This window comes from Pipistrellus hanaki (assembly GCF_964339955.1).
Source record: "Pipistrellus hanaki genome assembly, chromosome: 10".
Classification (NCBI taxonomy): Eukaryota; Metazoa; Chordata; class Mammalia; order Chiroptera; family Vespertilionidae; genus Pipistrellus; species Pipistrellus hanaki.
In genome coordinates, this window is record NC_140512.1 from 69,661,084 (window position 1) to 69,680,684 (window position 19,601).

A 19,601-nucleotide genomic window follows, 5' to 3' on the forward strand; every position below is an offset into this window, starting at 1 on the left:
GCAATGGACAGTCTGGGCGCCTGGACCCAGGGGTGATGCAAACACCAGGAAGAGCAGATAGACTGCGCCCTCCACTCACTGCCGCTAAAGAGCACGTGCCGGGAGCCATGGCCCCGTGAGGCGGGCACACTCCATCTGGCCCTGGGCCGGGACCTGCCCCCGGCCAGGCTGGGCAGGGTGGGTTTCCCATTTAGGGAAAGCCTGGTCTCGGACTCAGAGGCCCGGGCAGCAGCACGGGCCGCGTCCCGGGGCCAGGAGTGCCTGCCTAGCGATGCCGGTGTCAGGAGCAGCCGGTCCTCCGAGCCTTCCCGAGCCCGCCTCCAGCTGCCTCCCCAGACGGCGGAGCAGCACCTTAGCCAGAGCCGCACTCGGCCACAGCATCTGCAGGCAGCCTGGGGACGGGCACTTTCTGGCCAAGGACACGGGAGCCTTTCCAAAGAGCCCCGCCCCCGGCAGCGCGGACGGCTGTCGCCCGTCTGGCCGCGAGAGTCTGGCCCATCTCTGCACCCAGCACCCCCTGCGGCCGCTCCCAGCCGCCCGGACCCCTCTCTGCCTTCAGAAATGACCCCGTGGACAGGCGGGGGTAGCCACCGCCCTGCCCCCAGCCGGGGTGTGCACTACAGGCCTCGGCTTCCTGTGTAACGTGTGTGCTGGGGGAAGTGTTTGCTCTGAGCTCACACCTCCAGGAGCCGAACAGGCCTTATTTGGAAGCAGGGTTGTTGCCAATGTGATGGTGGGAGCTCACGGGGCGGAGTGGCCCTTCATCCACAATAACGCTGTCCTGTGAGAGGCGGAGGGAAGCACTGGGCACGGACAACAGAGGGCAGCACCCGGGGCCGAGAGGCAGCGCCGGGAGGGATGCGCTAGAGGGGCCCCAGGAGCTCAGAGGAAGCCCCGGGACAGGTCATGTTCTCGGCTCTCCGGCGGAGCACAGCCCCTCTGACGCCTGGATTTGGCACCGAGAGGGAACACACTTCTGAAGCGGAAGCCCGGTCTGGGGTGCTGTGTCCCGCGGTCCCAGGACACCTCGCTCTCTGCACCCACCACAGGCGCCAGGTGCCATTGAAGGAGCAGGACCCCCTGCCGTCGGTCTGGTCCCTCCTCAGAGGCGGGACATGGGGAGCGCGGGAGGATTTCCAGGTCCCTGTCAAGGAGGCTGGGCAAGCTCCCTCGAGCATCGGAAGGCCAGTGCTAATGGACCTCAGACGTAGAGGCCCCAACTCCAAGCCTGTGACATTTGTGCGTTTACATTTCGGTTCATCCCCCATCTGGGATGACTTCGGGGTTCTTGGAACAACACCCACACCAGAAGAAGAAGGAGGAGGAGGAGAAAGGAAGAAAGAAAGAGACAGCCGCCCTTCCCTTGTAAGGTGAGGAGGCGGAACTGGACGCTGTGACCCGCTCCCAGGTCACACTGCACCGGCTGCAGACTTTGATACCAATGGGGCTGGACGTAAAGGAAGACCGCCCCGGACCTCTGGTGCCTGCGGGCACGTCTGTTTTCCAAATCACTCCTCCTGGGTCGGACCTTCCTAGTCACCAGGACGAATGGGAGGGCGGAGGGGAGGGGGCAAGGAGATGCTCTAAGACACACGAGAAGAGAAAGTGCTGGTATCTTTCCAGCTCTGACCAGCGGTGCTGCACTCAGACCACAAAGCTTTATGACGCTGAAGCACTGTCTCTGAAACACACTCCGTCTGTCAGAAAGAGACACGCTCCGGCCTCCCCACATCAGACACGGCACAGGCCCATGGGCAGGCCGAGCAAGGGCCGGCCCGGCGCAGGACACACCGTGGCTTCACGCGGCCGCTGTTTCTCAGAAAGGCCCGAGGCCACGGCCTCCTGCGTATCAGACACCTACGTCCAGCCCAGGGACGGACGAGTGTCGGGAGGAGCCGACGGCGGAGACCGCCATGGCTCTGGAGGGAGATTGGTTCAGGGACAGACAGTGCAGGCGCGCGCTCAGCACCAGCGAAAGCCGCGGCCCCGCGCTGCCCTGCAGGCAGACCGGGGCCACGTGGCGGCGGGAGGGCCCGCAGCCCGCGCCCCGGGAAGCCCCAGGAAGGAGCGAAGGCCTCACCTTTCCTGGAGCGGGAGAAGAAGCGGATGCCGCCCGGCGAGGTGGAGGAGCTGGAGGTGGGGGACGACTCCTTGGAGGAGGAGCGGAAGATGCCGCTGAAGCTCATGCGCCGCGGGGAGCGCGGCGGCGACTCCTGGCCGGAGAACGGGAACACGGTCTTCGGGGAGCCGGGGCTGGTCCGGGGCCTCGCGGGGGCGGACACGGGGCTGGAGGGCCGGCGCGGGGGGCCTCGGGAGAAGAAGCCTTTGGAGGGGCTGCCGGACCCGAAGGGGCTGTCCGCCTGCGGAGAGACGGACACGGGGTGAGCTCGCTCAGGCACTCGGACCTGGGCCCTGCCCGGCCTGTCACCGTCACACCTGCCGCTGCCCCCAGCGTCCCCGTCACCGAGCTGCTCCTCCAGGGCACCCTCCTGAGAAGCAGCCCTAAGCTCTTCTACAAACGGAGCTGCCACTAGTGACCTGGGAAAGGCAGCTGTCCCTCCTTCCCCCTCAGCTCATCCGCAGGCTGCTCAGCACTACCCAGAGGCGCATGACCTCTGCCCAGCTTCCTGCAGGAGGCGGGGGGGTGGGGGGGATGACAGGCAGAGGACACGGCTTGAAAGGATGTATCTTCTCCCTTTGACTGCTTGTGAGTCGGTCTCCTGTTCTCCATGCTCAAGACCTCACGTGTGTCCTCCTTGAGGACAATGCTCTCTGCCCTCCTCCCAGGAGGAAGCCGGTCTTTGTGGTCTGCACTCTGGGCCTGGCTCCGTCCCGAGAGGCCCCGGGCTGGGAAGGGATGCGTGTCTCAGCCCCAGGCTGCCGCGGTGCTGGAGCGAGGGGGCTGTGAGGGTCAGAGGGAGCGCGGCCGGAGGCCTCTTGTCACAGGGCTTCTGGGGCAAGGGCAGGCCTGGGGGGACAGCCCAGCACAGAGGCCCTGGTGAGGACCAGGGCCGGGAAGATAGGTGACGCACACACCCACAGGCGGGCAGGCAGCTCTGTGCCCACGGGCCTCTGTGCACTGGGGGTGCCTGTCGGACCCATGACCCTTTGAGTTCTTCCACCACCAGAGGGCGCCCCAAACCGGGCTGGAGGTTCCTTAGAGGATGTGATGCCCTCACGGGGGCTCCACCTTCAGTGACCTCCACCTCAGGCCACCCCTGCCCCTCCCAGCCTGTATGGTGCGTGCGTGTGTGTGTGTGTGTGTGTCTGTGTGTGGAGTGTGAGTGGGGGGAGAGGCGTGGCCTCGGAGATGCAGGAGCCGTGCCCGGTGAGGAGTCACAGAGCTCAAGCTCACCCCTCAGAGTTCACGCTTCTCTCTCCCTAACCACTTAACGTGAAATGCATTTAGATTCTCTTCTGTATCCAGTTTCATCACTATGCCACCTCCCTATGGGACTCAGGGTTCCTGAGTGCTGTCTAATCCTAGAATAATAAACAAGGAGAAACTGCATGGTGCGTGGTGCGTGGTGGGTGGTGGGTGGTCGGTGCCTGTGGACGTGGCTGGGCAGTGGGAACGAAGGTGACCCACCAGCAGGGTGGCACAAGCAGGGATTCTGGACACAGGACTGGAGTTTGAGGCCCAGCTGTTTCCAGCAGTGTGACGAGTGCTTCAGCTTCGGCACCCTCGCCTTCCCAATGAGGGCACCGGGCCAGGGCCCAGGGCCGCGAAGGCGATGGGATGTACCGCAAGGCGCAGTCCTGGCCCAGATGTAGCTCAGGGGGTCTAATGGAAGCAGACCTGCCAAGGTTCTAGATCAGGAGGAGGCTGTGTCTGCCCTCCAGGGATGGGGCTGGGACAGGCGTGAGGAGGCCAAGGAAAGACCAAGAACTCACAGGGGCCAGGGTCTGACAGGCAGCCCAACAAAGTCTGCATTCCTCTTACCCTCCAGTTCTCTACCTCCCACCCACACAGCTTTCACTTGAGGCCCTGTCTCCAGCTGCACAGGAGACCACCAGATGCAGGGAGAAGACACGGGGGCACCTTCAGGTGGGTGTGAGGTGGGAGCACAGGTGGATGTGAGGTGGGAGCATGGGTGGATGTGAGGTGGGAGCACGGGTGGGTGTGAGGTGGGAGCATGGGTGGATGTGAGGTGGGAGCACAGGTGGATGTGGGGTGGGAGCACAGGTGGATGTGAGGTGGGAGCACGGGTGGGTGTGAGGTGGGAGCACAGGTGGATGTGAGGTGGGAGCACGGGTGGATGTGAGGTGGGAGCACAGGTGGATGTGAGGTGGGAGCACGGGTGGATGTGAGGTGGGAGCACGGGTGGGTGTGCAGGTGGGAGCACAGGTAGATGTGAGGTGGGAGCACGGGTGGGTGTGAGGTGGGAGCACAGGTGGATGTGAGGTGGGAGCACGGGTGGATGTGAGGTGGGAGCACAGGTGGATGTGCAGGTGGGAGCACGGGTGGATGTGCAGGTGGGAGCACGGGTGGATGTGCAGGTGGGAGCACGGGTGGATGTGCACGTGGAAGTGCAGGTGGGTGTGCAGGTGGGAGCAGAGGTGGGTGTGCAGGTGGGAGCAGAGGTGGGTGTGAGGTGGGAGCACAGGTGGATGAGCAGGTGGGAGCACAGGTGGATGAGCAGGTGGGAGCACAGGTGGATGTGAGGTGGGAGCACAGGTGGATGTGAGGTGGGAGCACAGGTGGATGTGCAGGTAGGAGCACAGGTGGATGTGAGGTGGGAGCACGGGTGGGTGTGAGGTGGGAGCACGGGTGGGTGTGAGGTGGGAGCACGGGTGGATGTGAGGTGGGAGCACGGGTGGATGTGAGGTGGGAGCACGGGTGGGTGTGAGGTGGGAGCACAGGTGGGTGTGCAGGTGGGAGCACGGGTGGGTGTGAGGTGGGAGCACGGGTGAATGTGAGGTGGGAGCACGGGTGGATGTGAGGTGGGAGCACGGGTGGGTGTGAGGTGGGAGCACGGGTGGGTGTGAGGTGGGAGCACGGGTGGGTGTGCAGGTGGGAGCACGGGTGGATGTGAGGTGGGAGCACGGGTGGGTGTGAGGTGGGAGCACAGGTGGGTGTGCAGGTGGGAGCACAAGTGGGTGTGAGGTGGGAGCACAGGTGGATGTGAGGTGGGAGCACGGATGGGTGTGAGGTGGGAGCACAGGTGGGTGTGAGGTGGGAGCACAGATGGATGTGAGGTGGGAGCACAGGTGGGTGTGAGGTGGGAGCACGGGTGGGTGTGAGGTGGGAGCACGGGTGGGTGTGCAGGTGGGAGCACAGGTGGGTGTGAGGTGGGAGCACGGGTGGCTGTGCAGGTAGAAGTGTGTGTGTTGGGCACTCGCTGAGGAAGTCCTGCCTGCTGGTACCTCAGGTGAGCTCTGAGAAAGGGGACTTACCTTTCGAGAAGAGTGCTTCTCTGAACTCTCCAGGTCTCCGTCCAGGAATGGCATGGCAAACGAGCTCAGGTCCTAGGATGGAAACAGCACGTGGTCATGACCGTGGCCCTCAGGTGCCCACCTGCCTCGTCCAGGGCTGCACATGGCTCTTGTGTCACCCCATCCCGATCCTCCTCCACATCAGCCGTCAGGGAGGGCACGGATGGCAAATGGGTGGAGGAAGTGGGTGACGATGCACGGGCCGCTCAGAACCGGACCACGCCCCACATTCCCTCCCAGAGCAGGAAGCGGCTGCCTCCCGTCGCGTCACAGGGCACCTGTCACCGGGGAGGAGGGAGCGGGAAAGAAGAGGGGACTGAGGGGCAGGGAGGGAGGGAGCCAACAGGGAGCGGGAAAGGGGGGAGGGCGCAGCTTTGGGGGGCGGGCAGAGGACAGCACCGCGGCTGTCCATGGACCCCCGGGCGCTGGGTCCCTGGGGCGGGCGCTGACTGGCCTGTGGTGGATACGGCCTCACAGGGACCCAGTCAGCGCCCGGCAGATGCTGGCAGCTTCCCACCAGCGGGGGCTGGGATTGGCCAGTGGGCCAGGCCCCACAAACGTGCTGGTCTCTGCAGCCTTGTTTGTCGTGTGCTCTGGACCCTGGCTCCTTCTAGCAACAGCCGGGCGGGCCCTTGGTGGTTTTTCCAAACAAGGCTTGTCTGGATCGCTGACTCCACTGCTCAGACACCTCAGTTCAAGGCCTCTCACTGACTCCAGGACAGCCCTCCCCCCCGGGACGGCCCCGGCCGCAGAACGGCCCAGCGCTGTCTGTGCAGGATCGCCCTGCAGCTGCAGTCCTCTGCCCGCTCCCAGCCCTTCCCTCCGCCTGCTGCTCCCACAGCCCTCCACCCCAGCCCCAAATCCGGCTCAGACAACTCCTGCGTGTCACGCAATTCAAGTGTCATCCCCGGCTGGTCCCCGTGCTCAAGCGAGATCAATTCTTCTCTTCTCTGTGTTCCCACAGGCCTGGGATGCACCCGGGCCGTCGGCTGCCGTCCACATGCAGCCTCCTCTGAGACTCCCTCCTCGGGGCAGGAGGAGCTGCTCCCTTGTGTCCCCGGCCCGTTGCCTGGCACACGGCAGGTGGCACAGTGTTTGAATGAACCCTGGACGAGGCACCCCTGCCCTGGGGGCAGCACGAGGGCTCCCCGTGCACTGACGGGCCACGAGAAAGCAGTGCGGCGTGGCTCAGTCCACGGGGACGAGAGCAGCCAGGCGAGGGGCCCGTGTCTCCTGTTTTAACCAGAACATTCCTCTCTGGTCTCCAGTCACCATCATCCTCGAACGTCTGCTCAGCACAAGTTCCCACAAGCGGAAGCCTTTTCATAAGCGCTCCTGCGTTCCTCCCCGAAGAGCCCTGAGAACCGGCACCCCCTCCTATGAGGCCCTGGCGGCTCAGTGACGCCGGCCCTGCTGTCCCGGGCGGCCTGTGGCGGTCCATCAGCTGTTCCAACCGGCGCGAAAGCATCGAATCCACCGGCCACACCGCACGCCCACCCCTGGGCGCTGTGTGTGCTCGGCCAGCATCCCTGCAGGAGGGCCTTGGCCCGTGGTGGCCGTTGCTGGGAGGCCCCCACCGCACTCCCTGATCTAATCTGGAAGGCACCAAAGCCCGCAGTGAGAGGCCGCTGTGGCAGCCTCCAACTCCGGCCGCGGGACCATTTCCGGCCGGAATGACAGGGACCGGGCCTCTCGGCGGGCCGGCATCCCAGAAGGCCCCGCTGCGGAGCTGGTCCTGCTGTGGTTTCCCAGCTTCAAACTCCCACCACAGCCTCACACTCTCCTCACCGCTCTACCTCCACTCCCGTGTCCTGCCAGCCGCCAGGCAGGCCCCTGGGGGCCCAGTGGGCATTTCCCTGGCCACGCTGAGGCAGCATATGGTTTCTGCCAAGAGATAGCTTTGTGCTCCGGGCTTGTCGTCAGCCTGCCACAGGCCCCGGAGAGGAGACCGGGTACTGGGGAAGGCAGCCTGCAGGACTGGGCTGACGCTGTCACCGTCAGGAAGCATCGGACAGAAGGGAACAGCCCCAGGTTTGGGGAAATTCCCGAGATGGGAGCTGACCGTGTAAGCGGCTCACTTAACCCCCGGCCCCACCCCTCTTCAGAAGTGCAAACAAAGACCCATCACAAAAAAGGAGGTGTCCACAGCAGAGCCGTCCCTCATCTGACGTCCTTTGACATGTCCTTAAATTGGCACGTCCTTAAATCTCCCAATCGGTGCCTCAATTGTCCCTGGAGCAGCCACACAACCAGGAAAGTCGAGTGCTATCACCTCAGTGTACAGATGAAGAGACGGAGGGTCAGAGTGGTTATGAATCTCCTGCCCAAAGCCAGCCAGACAGCGGCGAGCAGGCCGATGACCAGGCCCGCCCACCCGGAGCTCAGAGCTTGTCCTGTTAAACCTGGGGCGGGCTCGGGCCAGGATGCACACCAGCTCGGTGTCCGAGCCTGGGAAGGCAGAGCTCTTCCCCGGAAAACAAGAATCCCCGGCACAGAGAGACCACAGGGCGGGAGGAGAGAGAGCACTCGCAAGTTCAAGGATGCATTCCCAAGGTGCTGACGACACCAGCTTTCTCTTGAAGGTTCGCTTCTTAATTGGAAGTAGTTCAGGCGCTGATGTTGGGTGTCCCACCCCAATGCGATCACGCCACACCCTGCGTGTGTGCACTCTGCGTAGCTGGGGTCCTATTTACAGCTCCCCTCACACACACACACACACACACACACACACACACACACACACGCGCGCTTATCCCAACCTTCCTCCGTGAGATAACAGACTTTGCACGTTACAGCCGGCCGCGCGTGCCCTCCTGCAGGAGGGCTGTTCGCTCAGGGCAGCCGCGGTGGAGGCGCAGTGCCTGCGACCAGACGCAGCCCTGCCCGCTCAGCGTTTCCGAGCTCGGCTCGGGGTCACACACGCCTTTGTTGCTGCAGCTGGGGGACCCCAGGAAGAGCCTGAAGGGAGCGCAAACACAGGACCAGCAGCGGCTGCCAATGCTGGGCACGGCCTGCACCTGAGGGCCCACCAGGGGCTTCACTGTCGGGGTCACGACGTAACATTCCTGCGAATTCCTGGCCGTGATTCCTCCCCGAGAAGGAACACATTTGCGAGTTTTCATTCCCACCCGCGACGATAGGCCCACGACGCCCACTGCGGCGACGCCGGGCAGGGCTGTGGGCCGGCGGGGGAGTGGGCACACGCAGGCTGGCCCTCCGCAGGTCTGAGCGCGACCTGCTCGCAGGGACGGAGCCCGAGGCCGCGGGCCAGCCCAGCCTGCCATCTGCTGCCAGGGACCTCGGGCACGTCTGAATCCAGGCCCAGGTCTGTCAGATGAGAGGGTTAGCGGGATAATTTCAGAAGCTGCCTTTACGCCCCTCGTCCTCTGTTCTAACCCATTGGACGAAACAGCAGGTGGGGTTGCTATTGGAGGAGAAGGGCCCCCGAGTCAATGACCAGCCAGAAAAACCACCTTCTCCGCTCCTGGACCACCCAATCCTCTCAGGGCCTCAGGCAGAGGCTCCAGGAATCGCGACAGCAAGGGCAGGGGCAGGGCGTGCCCGCCACGTACCCCCGACAGTTCACGTGGTGGCCTCTCCTCAGCTGGCCTGTCCTTTCTGACTGCCTGCGCCTCCATCCACTCCTGAGTGCCAAGCCTCTGGTTCTCGGTCCATTCCTAAGGCCCCTGGGGCTCTGGGTCATCAGAACCCACGGCAGGTGGGTCCTGGTGGGCGCTCTGTGTGATCCAGACACGCCGTGAGCGGCACCTTCCGAACTGCAGGTCACTCAGGTTCCCGTGTGGAACCCCCTGCCCGGCCATCTCCCCGCTCGCCCACCCCAGCCACGGGGCTCCACCTGGTCTGTCTGACCTGCTGGGAGCGTGGCTTGGCGCTCTCGAGCCCTCCGGTGGGAGGCACAGGGAGGTGTCTCCGGGTGGACTGACTCTGCACAAAACCTCAACACCGCCAAACGGGCAATTCCTGGTACCACGGTAGGGGTGGTGACCACAGCCAAGGCCAATTGGAGCCTTTGAAAAACACGCATGTTATGTAACGGCTCTCGGGAAAAATAAGGAACAAGCCCTGAATCACTGGAACTCGCCAACAGGGGTGGCCGGGGGCCAGAAGGAAGGCCTGTGCTACAGAGGACACCGCGGCTCCTGGCGGCGTCTCAGAGGCTTCCTGATGCTAACGAGCAAAGAAAACCACGGTTTTTGGTGTTTCCCGAAAATAAGACATCCTCCGAAAACAAGACCTACTTACAGGTTTCCTTCTGAGTGAAATATAAGGCATCCCCCGAAAATAAGGCACCCCTAAGCTCTGTCTCAGAATGCTATTGCTAAACATGAGAGATTTGGTCCACTGATTCTGAAAGAAATGGAGTCACAAGAAATTCACTAGGAAATTCAAAAATTGGATTGTTATGATGATGTTCCAGATGATGATGACATGATTGTCATGGAATAAATGAGTAAATTCTTGGAACTGTAGGATTCACAGTATGTCTGGTTTGTGTTGACAACTACCATACTACCGTACCGTGTACAGGTAATAAATTTCCTTTATTTTCATTTAACAATAAATGTGTACCGTATTCTTCTTCATGGAAAAATAAGACATCCCCTGAAAATAAGACCTAGCGCATCTTTGGGAGCAAAAATTAATATAGCACACTGTCTTATTTTTGGGGAAACAGGGTAGATTATTGCATATTACTGTCAATCTTTGGGTATGAAGCATATATAACATGTATATTCCTATTAATGTATATACATTAAGGCTATGTATGGAAGCTCTCTCTCTCTCTCCTCTTGGTTCTCTTTCCTGGGCGAGCCCTGACTGACACAGAACCCTGACCGCTCGCCGGGAGCCGCTGGGTGCTGACCTCAGGTGAGAGGCGGGTGCTGCCCCGGAGGTGAGCGGTGCACTCGGGCACCGGGCGTCTCTGCACACAGAGCTGGGCCTTCCCTTTGCCGGGCGCTATAAGAAGCGCCCAGAGGAAACAGGTGGACGGGAGGACTGAGACCAACGGGAGAGGCCGTCCCTCTGCCAGTGAGTGACAAACAGGAAACCGTCCCGACAGGCCATTGTCACGGCCGGGGAAAGACAGGTCGGCGGGTTCAGAGAAGTCCCACGCTCACCCTGGGCCTCCCTCTGAGCTCACGTGCTGGCGGAGGCGACACGGTGATGTCACCGCCAGAAAGTGTGTGAGTTTCCGCCAGGCGTGGACCAGCTGTTAGAAGTGAGGGCACCCCCCCCCCAAAGGTCTGTCATGCACCGGAGGGACGGCTCCCCCAGCCCCCCACCCACGGCAGGACGCCGATGACGGACGCTCTTTCCCTGAACAGACGGGTCCTGGCAAAGGCGCTGACGAGCTCGCGTCCTGACGGGTAAATGACGGACAGCTGCGAGTGCGGCGAGGAGCGGGCCCCGGTGACAGAGGATGACGCTGGCTGGGGTATCGTGGTCGCTCGGCCTCTTCAGGCAAGGACAGACGGACCCGCGAGCCGTCCCTGGGGGAGGTGCCTTCCTGCCAGGACTGTCTGCAGCAGTGACGCCCTGTGATGCACTAAGACAAACCTCACCTACCACAGGGTCTGAGAAGGCCAGTTCTGGTCTCCGGAGAAGGGTCATTTACCCACAAAGAAAATGCCAAACCACTAACGAGACAGTGGTGGCCTTGGCGCTGACGCCTCTGTGGGTCTGTCCCGTGAACCCCGATGGCCTCGGTCAGACCTGAGCCCGGCCAGCCTCCCCATCCGCCTGCCCGGAGCCCCGCCGGCAGTGATGGCTCCACAGGGGGAGTCACGTGGGCTTCGGTCTGTGTTTGAAGACAAACTGCAGGAGGGACACCACAGGTTAGAATAAAATTGGCACCGAGAGAACGTTTGTATAATGTCTCAGGGCGGTTGGCAGGCTCTGACACTCCTTCCTCTACGCGGGGTGTGTGTGTGTGGGGTCAGGGTTTCGAGCCTCCTCCGGCCCTAACCACCTTCCCAAGGGGGCTCCGGACTTGACCCAGGAGCTGGGTCCCCAGTGGTTTTCAGCTCAGAATATCAGAATATCCAGTGTCCATATTTATAAAACCCCGTATGGAAAGATTCTCCCCTAACACTTGCTACAGGTGCCCGCGGGGCCCCATCCCTCCTGGCTGGGCCCGCAGCCCCCTGTGCCGGCACGGGACGGACGGAAACGCACGAGGGCTCAGAGGAAGCAGAGTCCACACGACGCACAACAGACACCAGGGCCTCGCCCTGTCGTCCCTCGTTTCCATCCGCAGTGAGCCAGCTGCTCCAGGTGCACGTGGCCACAGGTTCCAAAGGAGCGTCCGCCCACCAGGGATCACGGCTGAGTGGGTTACCCAGAGGAGTATGAATTAGACTGAAACGAGGAGTTTTGTGTCAGCGATGGGCACCCGCAATGCGGACGTAGAATGACATGCCGCCTTCCCGCGTTGTGGACGGAGCGGTCACACAGTGGGCACCGGATGAGCTCTGCAGGGAGCAGTGACCTCAGAGATGAGTGACCCTCGGCCCTCCAGTGTCCTGAGAGGAGGCAGTGATGAGCCCCACCTGTTTCCTCTGCCCTGGCTGAGGCCCTCTGACCGCTCTTTGCACTTTGGGCCCAGAAATACGCAGGGAGTAGAGACAGAAAATGCATCTCGCATTGTCATGGGAGGTGGGCAATTCCTCCCTCCCTCCCCGGTCATCCGGCCCATCTGTCCCTCTCCTGGTGCTTTAAGCAGTGGGCACTGCTGTCCCTGCCAACCCCACAGCCCCAGGCCACTGCCAGACCCAGAACAGCAGCTGCACCCTTGGGGGGCCCCCACCCAGAGCCCTTCAGAGCGGGCCTGTACCCACCTGACCCAGGCCTGCGGCGTGCCCCCCAGTCTCCTGACGCCTAGCCCCAGGGAAACAAAGCTGGCACAGTGGGCAGAGCTCAGAAATCTTTCGGAGGGCGGGGGGGAACTGGGGTAATGGATGTCCAGGGAGATTGAGGTGGCAGAGTCAGACCTAGCCAGACCAAATCCTGGTCTTGCAAGTTCTCGCCCGATTCTAGCCCACCTTGCTCTTTCCAGCTGGTTTTGACTTTCCAGCTATGTTTCCATGAAAAAGATGGTGACAACTGTCTTAGAGTCACGGTGCAAATGGGCCCTGGCAGGGGACGGCTGTACTGGGCAATGAGAATGTCAGTCTTAAGTATCATGCGAGGCATTTTCTTATTCATGTTCTGTTGGCATCTTTACATCGTCCCTCCAAGCGAAAAAGTTCCTAGCCCACATCCCCTTCTCTGTCATCTGTTGGCCTGTGTGAACGTGTTACTTCCCAGAATCCTCCACGCCTGTGGCCCTGGCTAGTAGGCGAGCAGCCGCTCCGAGCACCCTTGGGAGTAGGTCACCGCACAGTCACCTCAGTGTCCTGCCGGACTGAGGGCGGCGGCGCTCCGCAGAGCGGGCAGCGGTGTGTGGAGACCAGCAGGTCCCGGAGAGGGCACCTGCCACGTCGCTCTTTCCGGGGCAGGGCCCGCGCTCGGGCAGCCCCAGGTGGGAACCGGTTCTCGGGAAGAACAGGGATGCACCGGGAGCCTGCAATGGAGCTGCAGGGCCTGCCGGAAGCTCCCGAGGGACCCGTGGCCATGGGCCCTCCTGGGACGGGAGCTGGGTGGCCACTTAGCCCATGGCCGTGGCTCTAGGCAGCGGAACGGCTGTATCGCCCAAGCCCGGACGCAGGGTCCTGAGCAGAGAGGGTCCTGTCTAAGGCCCAGCCTTCAGGCAGAGAAGAGAAATGAGCCGAGTGCAGCTCACCGCGTGAGGCACAGAGGGCCGGGAGGCCTGAGAGCCGGCCTCTCTCAGGCTCAGAGCCGGTGCGGATCCTGCATCGAGGCTGTGCCTTCATGCTCCAGCGGAAGTCGGTGTGGGCCCCGGTCCCCAGCAGCCTCAATGTCTGGGGCGGTAGACAAATCCCACGGCTGGGGGGACTCGAGGCCACAAACCCTGTCATTAGTGTGAATCCGAACAAGGAATTTGCTAGTTTTTTTGCTGTTTGTTCTTTAGCTGCCAACAAACCCTTCCGTTCTGGAGGGGCGCGTTACGTAAGGAGGGGAGGGAAAGACGATGCTGCCCGAGAGGCCGAAGCCAGGACAGCAGAAACTCCAGGGTCAGCTGCTGCCACCTGGGGAGTCAGGTACAAGCACAGGGTTGTTTTCCAAGGCAGGAAAAATAAACGCCTGCTCTGACATCCTAGGGATTGGGTCAAAAGCTATCAGCCTCACCCTAGCCCAGTGGTCAGCAAACTGCGGCTCGGTTTGCCGCTCTGTTGACTAATGAGTTTGTCGACCACCGCTAGACTAAATGTTACTGTGTAGTTGGAAGCTGTGAGGATTATTAGGCAATTGTGGCATATTGTGTGCAAAGAGGTAAAGGGTAGTATATGACAGTGGTTGGCAAACTCATTAGTCAACAGAGCTGCAGTTTGCCGACCACTGCTCTAGCCGGTTTGGCTCAGTGGATAGAGTGTCGGCCCACAGATGGAAGGGTCCAGGGTTCAATTCTGGTCAAGGGCATGAATCTCGGATGCAGGCTCGATCCCTAGCCCTGGTCAAAGTGTGTGCAGCAGCCAACCAATCAATGTGTCTCTCTCACATCAAGGTTTCTCTCCCTCTCCCTTCCACTCTCTCTAAGAACCAATGCAAAAATATCCTTAGGTGAGGATTACCAAAACAAAACAAAAAACCCTCAGCCTCTGAGGAGGCCCTGGGCACTGAGAGGCCCTGAGGGCAGGCCACATCCCAGGCCATTTGCGCCCTCTGAGCCGGGACGGGGCGGGGAAGAAACCCTCCCTGAGCCAGCCCTCAGCCTTTTTCATCTGCTCCCTCATGGGATCTTCATTTTTCCTGAAAATGCCCAGAAGGTGTGGGGCCAGGTCCCCAGGGGCCATTCCTGGAGCCAGGGGCCCCTTGGCATTGCCTGCGCCTTGGACCTCCGGCCCTTGGTCCTCACTCTTGGTCACCACCTGTTCTGGAAGCCTCTGGACTACATATCTCTGCCCTTTGCACCTTCACAGTCCTGGGGACACCTCCCCCGAGTCACAAAACATGGGGCTCCAGGTCCTAAGCCCTCACAGGCTACAGCCACGTGTGCCACCACCCCTATCCACCACCTGCTCCCTCCAGCCACGCGGGGAGTGCGGGGTCGCTGAGCGCCAGGAACACGGTGGCCATTCACACGTGGTGAAGGCTGTGTCCGCAGCCAGGCTCTCTCAGCCGACATCCTCACTCTCCATGTGCCAGGGTTTGTCGCGTGGAGCTCCTGAGACCCGGGAGCCTGCGGGCCAGCCTGGGCGCTGCTGGCTCACGGCTGCGGATGAGGCTGACGCCTCCTTTCCGGACGTTAGCGCTGTAGACACGGCCCCTGGCAGCTCGGCCAGCGCCCTGGGTGACGAGGCCATCGGGATGATTGGAAAATACTCTTTGGGCTTATTTTATTTTATTTTATTTTTTGCAATTGTACAATGACTTCCTTATCATTCTCTTTTGAGTGAAATTATGGAAGCTGATCTGGGGAGAAATTGCTAGACCCAGTGCCTAGTCGGACCTTGGGCAGGAAGGTCTGGAATCTTCTTTTTAGAGAAAGGAGCAGGAGAGGACAGGCCGGCTCTGACCAAACCTGCTCTGAGGTCCGCTGTCCTGCAGAGCGGGTCCGAGCCTCTAAGACCCCAGGCGGTTCCGTTCAGAGGGTGAGGGTGGGGCCAGGAGGTTCCCTGCCCATGAGGTGGCCACACAAACACCTGGGCCCTGTCCTCGGGCTCAGCTGTTTCCTTCCCATGTTCACCTACCAGGCGGGGATCTGGGGGGGAGGAAAGGAAGGCCTCCCTCTGCCCCCAGCTCTGCAGCCTCGGAAGCACCGTCCACAGGAGTGGGGGAGCTCTTGTGTAGCCGGTCCAGCGCCCCCTCCCGCAGCCCAGAGGAGCCGTCCCCGGGGCAGCCCCCAGGTGGCCACGGGTGAGATCACCAGGTCTGCAAGGCCTGGATGGAGGTCCTGACACAATCCAAGGGGCCTAGAACAGGGGTTCCCAGGCCTGATGGGAACGTGCCCCTCCCCGCTCCAGGACCCTCCCTCTCTCCCTCTCTCCCTCCCAGTCCCCCTGGGTTTGTGCTGGGCTTCAAGGCTCTGTGATTTGGGGAGCTGAGTGGGGATGACTCAGAAGGAGTGGGTGGTGACAGATGCCTGCCGCCAGCTCCGAGGCAGAGCTGGCAGGTCTGTGGAAAAGCCTGGCTGGGCCTTGGCCTAACATGAAGGACAAATCCCACGGAGGTGGGAACGGGGTGCGGGGGGCGGGGGTGGGGAGGGGCAGAGGGCTCTGCACATCTGAGCGGAAAGTCTGAGAAGAACCCCCAGCTCGGTGCCATGCCCCCTCCGGCCCGGTCAGCCCAGCGCCAGCAGCAGGGTCACAGGAGGCCCTGGCAGGAGCCACCAGTCCCCTCCAAAGGAGGGGTGCCGCCGCCCCGTGTGGAGGGGCCGTGCCCGGCGCCCCAGCAGCTGCTCCCAGGAGCTTTGTCTGCCCTCTCATCTCCGAAGCATCTCCCTCCTGATCGCTCCTGAAATGCTGACGCCCTCCGAGGACACATCCAGCCGCCTTCCTCCCACTCCTGACTCTGAACGGGAGCGCTCACCTGGTGGCCGAGCCGCCCGGTGCTCCTTGGTGTGTGTGTGTGTGTATGGGGGGAGGAGGGGGAGAAGAACCAGCCTTGGCAGAAACGCTGCTCTCCTGCCCAGGCTGCACAGAGAGGGCTCAGGCGGCTTGAATTCTGGGTAACAGTCACCCTCCCGGCCCTCCTTGGTGGAGGTATTTCTCACGATGTCGTCACAGGTCTCCCAGCGGGACAGGCAGCACGAGCCCCCACCCCACCCCGGAGCACAGCACCGAGCCCCAGGTGGCTGTCACCATCCCGAGGAGCCTCCGCCTTAATCCACTTCACCCGTGTCCTGTCACCCTTTCCTCCCCCAGAGGGGCGTCTCGCGTCCAGCACAGCCCACGGCAGACTCTGCTCGCTGGCCTGGTCCTCAGGGGGCTGGCACGGGTCCCTACGCTGAGGGTCACACGCTGTCTGTCCCCATGGCCTTCTCCTGACCACCGGGCACCCTTCACCTTGGAAGTCTAGGGACAACCCCAATTTTACACCCAAACCCGCCGCCATGAAAGCGTGACTCAGCTGATGCCGCTCGCAGGCCAAGGCCCACGTCGGGGCGTGAGTCAGAAAGCAGAGCTGTTTGGGTTATGAGGGAGGAAAGGCCGCCACGTCTGTGAGGCTCAGCGTGTCGTCTTATCTGTCCTCCGCTCCGGAGGCGCAGCTGGCTCCCCGCGGCGCCCGGACACCCTGTGTGAGGCTCCGGCCCACAGAGCCCTGAACCCGCCAGGAGGCGGGTCCAGACGAGGAGAGAACTCGGACCCCACTCCACAGCTGCTGCCCCCCCCCCCCCCCAGGGCTGCCTGCCCTCCCCCCCCCAAGTCGGCAGCCCCGCCAGGCCGCAGGGTCACCGCGGCGCAGCCGCAGACGCCGGCTGGCTGGGCTCGGCCCCGGTGTCCGCTCTTACTCACCGAGCTGCACAGCGAAGCTCTACCTCGGGGTGACTAACGAGCTGAAGCCATCATTACCGGGCAGATGGCAGGCTCCCTTCAGAGCAGACACTACACAGCGCGGTGCCACCACAGCTCGCCGCAGAGCAAAAGCCAAACAGAACCCGGTCTGCGTGGCCTGGCTTCTCCCCTCCCTGCCTCGCCTGTGCTGGTCCCGGGGCGGAGGGCGCCAGAGGGAGTCAGGGAGGGGATTGGCGGTTCCCGGCAGACAACACAGACAGGCCACGGTGACCTGCAGGAGGCACCTCCACGGGGGACACTGAGATAACAGACAGCCCCCGGAGAGCAGGCTGTGCCCACGCGGTGGGCGGGCCGGAGGGCGGGACCAGGCGGGACCATCACCAAGGACAGATAGGGAACCAGAGCAGCAAGGAAACTGTATGAGTCCCGCAGAACCCAAGGCCTCCTGCCTCCATTTCCTACCAGTAATGACAGTGACGCCACCAGAGGATCCCACAGAGACAGGCGAGGGGAGCGCTGCAGAGAGGCCTCCGGGCTCACCGGGCCTCCGCCCTCTGACCGCACAGGCGCCCAGAGGGACGGCCTGTGCGTGAGCATCTGCCACGCGCTGGGCGGTGGCCCTGGCCCATGGCCTTCACCCCACCCCGCGAGGCCTCACTGGGAGCCCCATCTTTAGGTGAAAAGTCGGGCTCGGAAAGATGAGACCATTTGCCCATGGTCCCTAGATGGTGAAAGTTCATGGACTCCAACTCAAGTCCAGCCGCCAAGCCCAGGGCGGAGGGCTCTGGGGCCGTAGGGGGAGCCGCACTGCTCCCTGGGCTCCAGACACCTGGATTGTGCTCCTCTCCTAATGTGGAGCTTAGTAGCTGAGGTCAGCGCCCCGCAGCCTGTCATTAAACACTTTAGGGCTCTAGGCTTAAGCCATGCTCATGGGAGAGGGTTCTCCCGGGCAGACAAGAGGTTTGCTGGGAGCCCGTGGGCTTCCTGGGTGCGCGCTGTCCACCCCAGGGGTTAGGGCGCTGAGACCCGGGGCCGGAGGGTAGGGAGGCGTGGAGCCGTCAGGAAGCCACGGGGCCTGTAGGTCCTGCTAGGACCCTGCTGAGCCGCCATCTATGATGACGGCCAGAGGGCCAGTGTCCACCACCAGACCCTCGTCGCACACCCATACGGTGCAGTGGGAGGGACGGCAAACTCAGAGCCTGGGCGGGAGCCCTGGTTTGTAATTCCTGGTAAACGATTCAGGTTCTCAGAGCCCTGGTTTCCTCACGTGTGAAACGAGGCAAACCTCCCAGGGTTGTCACAGGAACGAAAAGCTTTAACATCCACGAAAACGTTAAATATGCCGCCTGATACACAGTAAATAGTTATCAAAACACAGACAGCTGAGAGCAGTAGAAGAGGTGACCGGGAGAGCAACCCTCCAAAAATCAAAAACCCTGGCCGGCCACGGAGTCACCACAGAATCCATCTACAGCAGTGGCTGTACACAACCCAAGAGAAAGCAATGCACCCGCACAGGGCAGAGGTGCGGCCCGCCGGCCCACGGGCTGAGTCTGAGGGGCGGGAAGGGACGGAGGGGCTGGTCTACGTCGGCTCTTGCAGGAGGAGGGGCTGAGATACTTTCAAAGGAAGGAAAAGGCCTACAGTTTGAAGGTGAGCAGTGAGGGGATTGGAAGCCCAGGAAGGATTCCACCAGTAACCAGCTGAGCTGAAATGAGAACCCAAGTCAGAGCCTCCACTGCAGTGGGTCCCGGATGTCCAGCAACGTGGGCTGACGAGGTCCAGACCAAGAGCCTTGCTGGCCGTGGAATGGCACGTGCCCGCGCGCAGGGCTCAGAGCTGGTTAAAGAGCTGGTGTCAGTGCCGGCCTGGGATCCGCCCCGCGGTCCCCAGTCTGCCCCCTCCCGGCCCCCACCCCACCCCCCGCTGCTCTCCCCACTCCAGCCCGGTGACTTTAGGAGATCTGAGAACATGGTGTGCCTTCAGTAGCCTAGACTACCAGTGATCTCTGCTGAATGAACTTAACCTTCCTTTGCACCTGTCTCAGGCCTAATGCTGGGCTGAAAAAACACCAAAACCCACCTCAGGTGGACCCCGCCCGGGAAATGCCCTCGCAAACCGGGAAGCAGCTGCAAAGGCGAGCAGCCCTGCACCTACGTGGCCGGTACCGGCCTCGCCGGGCCCGTGAGCAGGCTGGGCCCTGTGAGTCCGAGGGCAGCCTGCGGGAGCCCAGGGCCCAGGTCAATGTCGCTGCGCTTGCTTCTCACCAGTCCAAGGAAGCTTCGTGGGCTGAACCGACCACTCCCCACCCCACCCCCTCCCGCGGAGCTCTCACTTCTCTTACCTAGACCACCTAACAGCATCTGAGAGCCCCTCCGGGTATGTTTTGGGGTCTCCCTGCCCTCAGGTGTCACCATCCTGACCGTGTCCCTCGGTGCAGGGGTGCTGCGGAGCCCCTGCCCTCTGAGGACCCTCTCCCAGCGGCTCAGGTCACGGTCACCCTGGGAACCGCACGGCCAGCGCTGGGCGTGCTCCTGGCCCAGGATCTTGCACTGTCCAGTGTCCTCC

At 62.3% G+C, this 19,601-nt stretch overlaps 1 protein-coding gene across 2 annotated transcripts in view; it reads right to left on the bottom strand.

Moving 5' to 3' along the window:
- The window catches only part of PRKAG2 (protein kinase AMP-activated non-catalytic subunit gamma 2), a 196,515-nt gene that overhangs the window by 140,569 nt on the left and 36,345 nt on the right, over positions 1–19,601 (bottom strand). For both annotated transcript variants that reach the window (XM_084897527.1, XM_084897526.1), the window contains exons 2-3: positions 5,398–5,469; positions 2,081–2,360 (exon numbers count right to left, since the gene is read on the bottom strand). In XM_084897527.1, the coding sequence (XP_084753653.1) occupies positions 2,081–2,360; positions 5,398–5,469 (352 nt within the window). The remainder of the gene's footprint in view (positions 1–2,080; positions 2,361–5,397; positions 5,470–19,601) is intronic.